The sequence below is a fragment of the Mizuhopecten yessoensis genome, unplaced genomic scaffold, assembly GCF_002113885.1.
Source record: "Mizuhopecten yessoensis strain PY_sf001 unplaced genomic scaffold, ASM211388v2 scaffold9963, whole genome shotgun sequence".
Taxonomy (NCBI): Eukaryota; Metazoa; Mollusca; class Bivalvia; order Pectinida; family Pectinidae; genus Mizuhopecten; species Mizuhopecten yessoensis.
The window spans coordinates 982,594-993,514 of NW_018408310.1; the positions used below are offsets into that span (position 1 = coordinate 982,594).

At 32.5% G+C, this 10,921-nt stretch overlaps 1 protein-coding gene across 3 annotated transcripts in view; it reads left to right on the forward strand.

The window, feature by feature from the left end:
- The window catches only part of LOC110459048 (death-associated inhibitor of apoptosis 2-like), a 14,688-nt gene extending 4,947 nt beyond the window's left edge, over window positions 1–9,741 (forward strand). For all 3 annotated transcript variants that reach the window (XM_021511086.1, XM_021511085.1, XM_021511087.1), the window contains exons 2-7: window positions 573–1,005; window positions 3,256–3,431; window positions 5,372–5,432; window positions 6,576–6,719; window positions 6,868–6,999; window positions 7,576–9,741. In XM_021511086.1, coding sequence (XP_021366761.1) covers window positions 648–1,005; window positions 3,256–3,431; window positions 5,372–5,432; window positions 6,576–6,719; window positions 6,868–6,999; window positions 7,576–7,781 — 1,077 coding nt within the window. In that variant the 5' untranslated portion in view covers window positions 573–647 and the 3' untranslated portion in view covers window positions 7,782–9,741. The remainder of the gene's footprint in view (window positions 1–572; window positions 1,006–3,255; window positions 3,432–5,371; window positions 5,433–6,575; window positions 6,720–6,867; window positions 7,000–7,575) is intronic.
- Window positions 9,742–10,921: the final 1,180 nt, after the last annotated feature.

Here is a 10,921-nt window from a genome sequence, read left to right on the forward strand (position 1 = left end):
CCGGCCCCCAACCACCGGAATGTTTTGGGCACTTTGCTAAGTTAAGACTATTTTTTTTATAATATTCTTTTATAACTTATATATTTTAGTCCATCGACTTCATTGCCACTTTTTAATGCACACTACGTATACATTAGTGTGTATTCTGTTAATTTTTACCCTTTTGCTATATCAGCATTATATGTATGTATTTGACTATGATAGTGCTTTAACCATATCCTTTAGTAACATGCAAGCATCCATTATTAATTAATGTTTTAGGATTACTAAGTTTTAAGTTGCAAAGTCTGTGATGATGCTATTATATTATTGGCTATTTAGTGTATCTAGATAGGACATGGTTAGCTATGGCTGTGATATTCTGTACATGTATACTTATATTTATCTTACACAGATTATGTGTTGTTTTATAATTGTTGTAACTTTGTTGTAAATAGTGTACATCATGCTTGACCATATGTTAGACAGGTATTTGACTCATTACGTTATCAAGTTGAAATAAAGACTATTACTATTGTTAATATATATATATTTTCATATGAGAATCAAATGACTTTTTTTTTAAATTTTAGATATTAAAGGATGAACAGGAACTTACGGAATACCTATTGGATTTTAAAGTAATAAAGTTATAGACATAATCTAAAATGAATGACAGAAGAGGATACAATTCGGACCTTGATACTGATCATGCACCCGTTCTTGCGCATAGAGAAGGAGTTGATGAACCTGCTACAGCTTTTCATGAAAGGAACGGATTTCACACTGAGAATCCTAATGTATCACCAAGGATAACTAATTGTCCACCTGCAGTGGTGCATGCTGAGCATGTGTTGAATCATGCACCACAACAGGTAAATGTAAACGATACTGGCGTTTCATTTGATCGGCCAAAATACATTCAGTATGCTATCCGTGTGTCAAGACTCAAATCATATAAGAATTGGTCAGAATCACATTTTCTGAAGTCCAATGAATTATCAGATGCAGGCTTCTTCTCTTGTGGTGAGTACCCTGATACATATATATTTCAATACTGGTACATAATTATGCCAAAATACTATATAGTGTATGTGATGATTTTATAAACGAATCTAAAATGTGTTTCTATTTAGATTTGTATTTATTTGAACAGAAACCTAAAATGCATAAATTCTAAAAAAAAATATATTTTCATGTTTCAATTTTTTGTCAAAGCATGAAATAGCAAAAATCTAAAATCTACATGTACTAGACATTATAAGTCAATAAGTATAATACTTTCAAAGCTGAATGGAAAACAGATTTTTTTTTTATGACTCATGGTAATAACAATTATCAGTAAGTAATATACTTAGCCATTAGAAAGAGGCCAGGGTTCATGCTCACTTTAATGCTCCATAAGAGATAAGTTTGATTTTTTTTTACAGAAATAAAGTTTAAGGTAATTAAGGCAATTATGAAATGGGGTTTCCTTTTTGGGGCAATTGATAATCCCTGTATAGAAAAAAGAGAGGGGTAAAATTGATAAAGGGTGAAATTTATCTTTAATGATTATAGCTGTGCGTCACTACTCCCCGTGGGTTATTCAACACAATTGCTATTGTTTTCTAATATTTTTAGGTCAGATTTGCTTAAGAAAATATCATTTATTGTGTAAGTAAATAGATACTGTTGTTAGTATATAGCTACCTCTTACTAGGTAAATAATGACTAATCTCACTTTATCTGTATCCGAACAGAAAATCTGCGACTTTGAATGAAGTGAATAGAATGTTCTGGACTTTTCTGATTGGTTAAATTCAAAAGTGATATTGTCACATTGTGCATTGACTGTGGCAAATATTATTATTATTATTAATATTATTGTCACAGTGTGAAGGAGCTTTTGTTTATCAAATTAATCAAATTCAATATTTCACTGGCAAAAATGCAAAGGAAATTTGGTATTCAATGTTCTTGTGCTCTTATAATATTATGGTTTTGAAACAAAAATCGGCTGAGGGAAGTTAGCTAAAAGGTTTTCGACAAACCTTGAAAATATAAATGCATAATATTGAATGTATAACTGCAGCAGTGTTGGAGACAAAAAAGAAGAGAAAGATTTTAAACATAAAAGCATCACTTTGAACCATAATTATTACATACAAGGGACATATTTTTTTCAGAAATTAAGAGTTTAAAGTAATTGGAGAATCTTGAAGTTAAAACTTGAGACTGAAGTATTATATAAAACAGATGATACAGATTTGTTTGTATGTTCACATTTTTGTTTATCAATTAAACTCCCCAAATAAGTAAGGGGCCTTTTCCGAATTGTCCTATTCATCAAATGCAAATGTCTATTGTTTATTACTGTTTATAAATTGTTATATGATTAATAAATAATCTACATATAATTTACACTTACCAGGGGTAATATATATTATTGTTTAATTTTCTGGCATTAATGTTTTTTCACAGAAATGACTCGATCCATATGAATCCCATCTTGCAATGTATTTTTAATTATTGGTGTTGGAAATTTTAAGTTTGAAAATAAAATGAACAAAAGAGAAAACAAACCTACATTGTATAGGGAGCAGAGGCTCCTACAGAATTATAATTATTTAAAGTTTGAATATTTGAAAATAGCAATTATATGTTAAAGCACAGTGTCAAAATGAGAGAAAATGTCTTGATAAGGGAAGCAACTCTTACTCTAAGCCAGGAAAACAGCAATCTGATTAAAATCAGCTGTTACATGGCTCCGCCTGAACATCTGAATGTGCCGCGGTCAGGGTCACGTTCAAGTGACCTTTAGATGAACCAATTAGAGGCACGCTGGCAAAAGTTTGCCAGCGAATCGGAATATCATGGTTGATTAATAAATAGCGAGGGGTATCGAACAGATTTGTTTCCAAAACGAATATGGCGGTGGGAACTGACGTTTCTATGACGCCAAGGAAAACTAACCCGGCACACTCAGATGTTCAGGCGTAGTACGAAGTTAACGAAGCCATGTAACATGTGATTTTAATCAGATTGGGAAAACAGCTTTTTCCTCGCTTTGCCTGTATCATATATGATAAGGAATACGAAGCATAATCCAAGAAAAGAAAACAGCTCTGAAGTTCAATTCTTCTTCCTGATTATGACAATTGAAACGTTTACATTAGGTGATTTATTTTAGAATACTTTTTTGGTTTCTATTGTTCAATTACAAAAAGTAATATATATAAGAGACAGACTTTCCTGTTTTCCTTTTTTTTATCATATTGTCATAATTTTTTTCAGAAAGTGGAGATACGGTTGTCTGCTTTTATTGTGGGTTATCTTTGAATGCATGGGAAAGAGGAGATCGACCATGGACGGAACATGCACGATGGTCTCCAAATTGTACACATATTCTGAACATGATCGGACCTAATTTTATTAAGGAAACACTTGAATGTGGCGGCGATGTGATCAAGGTAATTAACCATCATTACACCATTTTTTTGTGCCCCCACCAACCTCCAACCAAAGAAAAAGGCAATATTTGCTTTTCTCTAAGAACTATTTGTAAAGATTTAATGCAATAATTAAATATATAAGTCATTATTTGAGTTTATAAAAACACAACTTTACATTGCTTCATGTACATTCCATTTCCACTAGCATAAATCCAAAATTTCTGGACTAGCCTGGTTCAGAATAACGATAAGTGTGTAATGCAAGGGTTAATATTTCACAAGTCAAATAAAGACTGATTTTAAAAAGATCAATGAAGGGTTGAACTTTTCATTATTACACCTCAAAAACCTTTTATGGGTTAATTTAATTCATCATTTGGTATTAAAGCATTCTTTTGCCAAGAGATTCATTTTTAGCTCACTTGGCCAATATGCCATGGTGTGGCGTCGTCCGTCCAGCGTTCGGCATCCGGCATCAATATTTTACTTTTAACAATTTCTTCTTAATAACCAAAAGGTCTAGGGTGATGATATTTGACCAGAAGCAAACTGGGATGAAGGGCTACCAAGTTTGTTGAAACAAATGACCTTCACCAATTTTCAAGGTCACAGGGGTCAAATATGTTGAAATTTTTAACAACTTTTGAATAACCAAAATTCCCAGAGTGATAATATTTGGCCAGTAGCATGCTGGGATGAAGGCTACCAATTTTGTTCAAATGAATGACCTTTACTTATATTCAAGATCACATGTGTCAAATATGTTTAAAACCTTTAAACAACTTATTCTAAGTACCCAAAAGGCTTAGGATGATGCTATATGGCCAGTAACATTCTGTGATAAAAAAATTACCAAGTTTGTTCAAAGGAATGACCTTGGCACAAATTTAAGGTCACAGGGGTCAAATATGTTTAAAACCTTTCAACAACTTCTTAATAACCAAAAGGCATAGGATGATGCTATTTGGCCAGTAGCAGGCTGGGATAAAGGGCTACCAAGTTTGTTCAAATGAATGACATTGACTTATATTCAAGGTCACAGGGGTCATTTTTTTTTTAAAACCTTTAAACATTTTCTACTCAATAGCTAAGAGGCCTAGTATATTTATATGTGGCCAGTAACATGCTAGGATGAACAGCTACTAAGTTTGTTCAAATTAATGACCTTTACTTATATTCAAGGTCACAGGGGTCAAATATGTTTAAAACCTTTATATAAACTCTTCTGAATAACCAAGAGGCCTAGTGTTATGATATTTGGCCTGTAGCATGCTGGTATGAAGGGCTACCAAGTTTGGTCAAATGAATGACCTTGGGTCACAATGGTGAAATATGTTTGAAACCTATAGACAACTTCTCAATAACTGATGATGATATTTGGCCAATAACATGCTGGGATAAAAGGCTACCAAGTTTGTTCAATTGAATGACCTTGACTTGTATTCAAGGTAACAAGTGTCAAATATGTTTAAAAACCTTTAAAAAGCTTCTTCTGAATAGCCAAGAGTCATAGGATAATGATATTTGGCCAGTACAGCTGTAGTTTTAGTCCACTTTAAAAATTACAAGTATAAAATTAATACCAGGTGAACGATTCAGGCTCATTGGGCCTCTTGTTGTGTAAATATATATGATATCCCCAACAAGCAGCAGGTCAATCAGGACTTAGGCATACAAACAGTGTCAGGTTTGAAATTGTGGTTTCCACAGTCTTGTACAAGTACACAACCAGATATAAAGTTGTAAGTTAAAAAATATCAAGTGAGCTGCATGTTCAGACTTGGTTTGTAAATGTTAGTTGTATTAATTAGCATTCTGTTCTTATATAGTCGGGGAAATGGACAGTTGCTGGGTTTTTAAAGACACATGATTTACAATTTGAGAGGCAAATTGATTGTGAATAGGTATTTTGGGTTATAATTTTAAATTTCACAATTATAACATATTTTACAATACAGATGCAGGCTGTTGATGACAAGTACCAAAGGATACGACAGCATGGGACAGACTTGCAGACAGGTATGAATATAGAACATTGTATATATCACTTCCTTCATGTGTGTACCTTGTATATTAATTTTGCTTCCTGATTGTGTTTATGACAGGACAGGATAGGTTTATGATTACCAGATCTAGGACTTACAATTATTGTTATAAATATGTGACTACATGTATTTTGACAAGAAGATATATGTAAACGTTGCTTACCAAACACAGGTCTTACACAGACTGGTATATATATATATCTCAAGGTCAGGTAATGGTTACATGAAGGAGTCAAATGTCAAGTCACTCCAATACTTCTCCAGACCATAGCTTCTGATCTGTTGGAAGAGTTTTTGGTAAACTTCACAAATCAGTTATTGTACAAACCAGTCGCAAGTTTGTATTCTGAAGTTCAAGGTCACAGCAAGGGGTCTTACATCAAATCATTGTTGTGCTTGTCGTAACTGTAACTCTATACAGTACTGTTACTTATTATCTTGAAAAAAAGTCTTAAGGTAGAAGGTCTGTACCATGAAAAGCAAGACTTGTAATCATATATATAATTGCTTCATGCTAAGAGGTCAAATCACTGCAATATATTGATACTTCTAATGTATCACAGTGAACATAGGTCAATATCATCTACATGTGTAGGTAAAAGTCACAGTAAGCTGTCAAATTTCAATTCACTGACATATATTGTTCGTCTGGACTTCTGAATTGTTGAAGATATGATTGACATTTTTGATTAACTATTCGTAGGTTTGTAAATTAGTTAGTTGTATATTGCATGCAGATCTGTTACTGAAGGTAATATAAAATTGTATAGGCTTGCAGAGTATATCACAGTATCATGTTACCCTCAAGGTCAAAAGGTCAGGGAAATCATAACTTTATGAGCTCCTGCATTCTTTGAATTCATTTTGCTAGTGAAGTTTGTTCACAAGCTGAGTACATGTACCAGAAGTTTTCACCAGAAAAGTAGATGCATGATTTATGTAGAACAGCTATTCTATTAAATTTCTTGGATATGAATTTGAAGTGACTTAATAAGTAAAGCATCTGAAACAAAGCAGGTGAGCAATGAAGGCCATTATATTCCCATGTCTTATGTGAGATTTTAAAAAACATGAACTACTGTTGTTTGATCTGGTTTTTGTGGTTGTTTTTGAACAGATTCAGAAAAGGGTGCCACGACCAGGAAGGAGCCTGAATTCTATGAAGACATGATGCAGAGATCATCTGTGCAGAGTGTATTGGAAATGAACATTGACCAGATAAAAGTCAGAGATGCCATCCGTATTCTAATCCATAGAAAAAGTATGTTTACAGTCCAAAGTAGTAGTATACTATAGTAAGCATCCTGTATAGTCATAAACTTTTAAGGGAACAAATTTACAGTAATGTGTTAAACGATAGCCATTCATATGATATCTTTTTCATTTCTTATTATTGATTCATTTGACAGAAAGTGATGAGTTCACAGCAGTGCAATTGATGGAGATTGTGTTTGATATAGACGATGGAAACTTAACAAAAGATGACAAATGTGCCCTGGAAGGGAAAGTCACGAAAAGTGAGGGAAATGTTGCTGTCAATGGTAAGTTATTGTTATGATAGCTTTGTTGCTAAATATCAAACTGCCTCTTTATTCAATCATCTAAAGTCTTACAACCAAACAAGTAGTGTGTAAGCTTTGTTCCATATACTCACTGAGTCATGAGATGCAACAGTGATTTAATCTACAACATGTCTGGTAATATAACTCTTCTGCCAGTAAGAAACATTCCTGGACAAAGTAAATTTAGTTTGTACAAAAACGGCCTGATCTGGGAGACTCCATGAGACAGATAGGGTAAATCCTTATAAGACAATTTATATCATTAGGTGAACAAGCTTTAACATATATATTGCATGAACTCAAATGCTGAATTAGGGAAGAAAGTTTATGTTAAACATTAAGTATGCGTAATGGCCTTAATATTGAAAGCTTTGACTTATTTTGGTATAAATGATATCCTGCTGCTAATTGGATAAAATAGTGTATAAATAAAAGTATACTAGTTGCCCACACATGGCAGAACATGTCTAGTTTGTTTAACCTAATAGATTCTAAATTGAATGTATTCTCGGTAGAAATCTCTTTAAGTCTAATTATTGTTTTATTTTTATTTAGGGTCATGCTCTAAGTCTGAAATTTTGAAGGAAAACGACAGTCTGAGAGACCAGCTCACCTGCAAAGTGTGCCTTGAAGCTCGTGTTTCCATAGTGTTTTTACCGTGTGGACATTTAAGCTGTTGTGGGGAATGTGCGCCTGCGTTGAAAAACTGTCCAATTTGTCGTGCAAACATTAAGGGAAGTGTGAGAACGTTTCTCACGTGAAAAGGAACAAAATGAAAAATAAGTATGAAAAATAAGTATAAACATTTTTTAGTGTTTTCTGTAGTGCAATTTTTTTTTCTCATGCAAAATATTTCTCAACATGTGCAACATGTAACAACTTTTACAGTGGCAGAATTACAGTGTTTGAAGACTGGATATTGTACCATGTATTCTTATAGTGTTATATAACCATATTTTGCTTCTACTTATGTGAGTGAAGTTGCACAAAGCTATACTGTGATACACAACATGTGGATTTATATCATTTCTGAAAGAAGAAAAACAGCTCTTGGTTACCATGAATTGCATAACAGTAAGCCTAAACCAAGGAGTGGCAGCCATCATCAAATATTCTTTTTAAGTCTTCAGGCCCAGAACAGCTAATGGAACATAAATTGGTTAAAAGCATGTCTAAGCCTATGAAATTAAAAGAAGATATGGATATGAAATTTCTTCAATGTTAAATGATTTTCATCTCTGTTAATTTTTTTCAATCTTGTATCACATGTATTTTACACACATATATGTTAAGCTGAAGATAGATTGAATCTTTATTGGTTGCAAACATTTTCAAATGTAACAACATTGTTTCATTTCCGTCTTATTTTTAACAAGATGTAATACATAATGTATAGATGTTATACATAATGTATAAATGTACACACTGAACCTGATAACTTATAACATATAATGAATCAAGATAACTTTAGCTCAAGTAACTTCAGGACGGATATTTCTCTCATTTCCCTGTGTGTAAGATAGAGCTGTCCAGGGTAAGAAAGGGGTGTAAGAAATTTCTATCTTACACCACATTTCACGTGACGTGCATCACAATGACTCAACAATGACGTGACATTACAAATTTGGAAATCTCAGATGCCACAATGTGAAAAGGCTTTGTGATGAAATTAAAACCTTTTACGGTATATTTACCGTATACGTTAGAAAGATGTGATTTTTTTTTTTGGCGCAAACTCTGTTTGCTAATATGGGGTACACTTAATCTGGCTAACTTGATTCGTTTTCGTCTAAAAAGCTCAGGGGAAACATTGATATTTTCAAAATGGTAGCCAGTCCAAACGCATTATCATGGCTTCTGAGCTTATTCTGGTAGTTGGAATGAGAGAAAAATACTCTTTTTATGCCCAAAGGTGTGTGATAGGCAAATTCCACCCTCAGGATTTTCAAATTTGGCAAAACCCTCGGCAAAGCCTTGGGTTTTATCTTTGAAAACCCCTCGGGTGGAATTTCCCTATCTTACTCGAAAGAGTCTTATAATATTCCACTCAATGGAGTTCAAGTTAATGAGGTCCTGATAATTCCCTATTCATTATTTAACTATATGAATAATATTTCTGATCCAGATTTATTATATTTCATTTGCCTTTCAACCATACTATAAATATGTATGTCCAGTTCCATTATAGTTCTTGTGCTACTGGTAGTTTTTTCTCAAAGCAGTCATTTTCATTTTTTTTTTTTTTTAGAAACGTGGTGCTTGTATTATATTGTATGCAATATGTATTGTAGGCTATTACAAGTACCATTTTCTCAAAAACGTAGAAAATGTATTGTTTCCATGCAAATTAATTCCAACATGTTATTTTAACATGTGATAACTTACTGTAATTCATATCTCTGATATCTGTTTCTTAACAGAGCTATCATTAGACTTTAGTACATGTAATCAATTTTGCAATCAGTGCACTGAAAACAAATATAGACAGTTTTGAATCAAGAATTGAGAGGTAGATGATCACATAGAAAGTTTTCAAAAACATAATTGATAAGAAATTATTGTACCAGCAAAAATGTTTCAAAAATTTGATAAAAAACTACTGCACATTGAAACAAACTAATAATCACCACACTTAATACAAAGTATTATTATAAACCACATGACATTCCATATTGTCTAGCATTGTCATTAATAATAAAAAAAAACACCCAAAAAACCCCATTAAGACTTTTTAATGTACTAAATCATTTAGCATGGATTTTTGCCCATTGTAATTTTGACTGCTTGCCCCTGACCTGTTTAGCAATGGTCAAAAGTTTTTGTTTATAGTAAACACTGTGAATTCAATACTGGTGGAGACAACACTTGTTTTGAAGTGCCGAAAAGCTAAAGTTAACAGGACGCAATATTATGAAATAATATGGGTTGCTGTTTACATGAACAGTGAAAGTAAGGATGATCTCGGTACATAATATGTACAATGTAAATATAATTCAACATGTTCTATAAGTATCATGCCTGTGTTAATAATTATTCACTGGACATGTAAGTGTTACATTAATGTTAATTATAATATTTATCTTTTTGTAAAAAAAACAGTTAACAACATTATGCATATGTTAATCTATACTTGGGCATGGCAACACTGCTGAATCAACACTAATTTTCTATAAAATAATGTGCAGATGTATGTATGTATATCGTGTATATCTACACAGGTGGAAAACAAGTTATATGTGATAAATATGTCTACATATGCTATCATTATAACGACACTGTTAATTAAGATTATGTACATAATGTAAAATACATATACAGTGTACCTTGTACATGTTATAGCTTCAGGTACGCGAGAAAGTTTGATGTACATATTGTAAACATGTAAACACACACTGTACAGGACTTGCTGTTATTATGTATTATGTAAATAGTGTATAATTCAGAATCAAGCATCTGTAATATAACTTGCACACTTCAACATTGTTAATAATGGCATCAAGAAATGAAAATTTATTTTAACACATTAAGGTAAATGTAATTATTGTCCATTATTTATCTCTTTCGTTAGGTTTCTATTATCAAAGTCTGAAATTGTAAATTCCAGATAAATGAAACCAATACCCATACTGTAAATGAAACATTTGGAAATGAAACATTTTTTTCTCAAACTCAATTTACTAACAATGAGCCAATAAAATTGTGCACGCAATTTGTTTGTTGTAGTAACATTTTGTTTAAACAAATTAAAAATTACACTGTGTAGGTTTGATGTCATTAATATTTGTCTGATTTTGTAAAAATAAAGGTATCAATGTTAGTAAATCAACCGCCAGTTTCTAATTGGAGATCATGCTGATCTTTGATGCACACGGACTGTATGTACATAAGGATACATGTACAT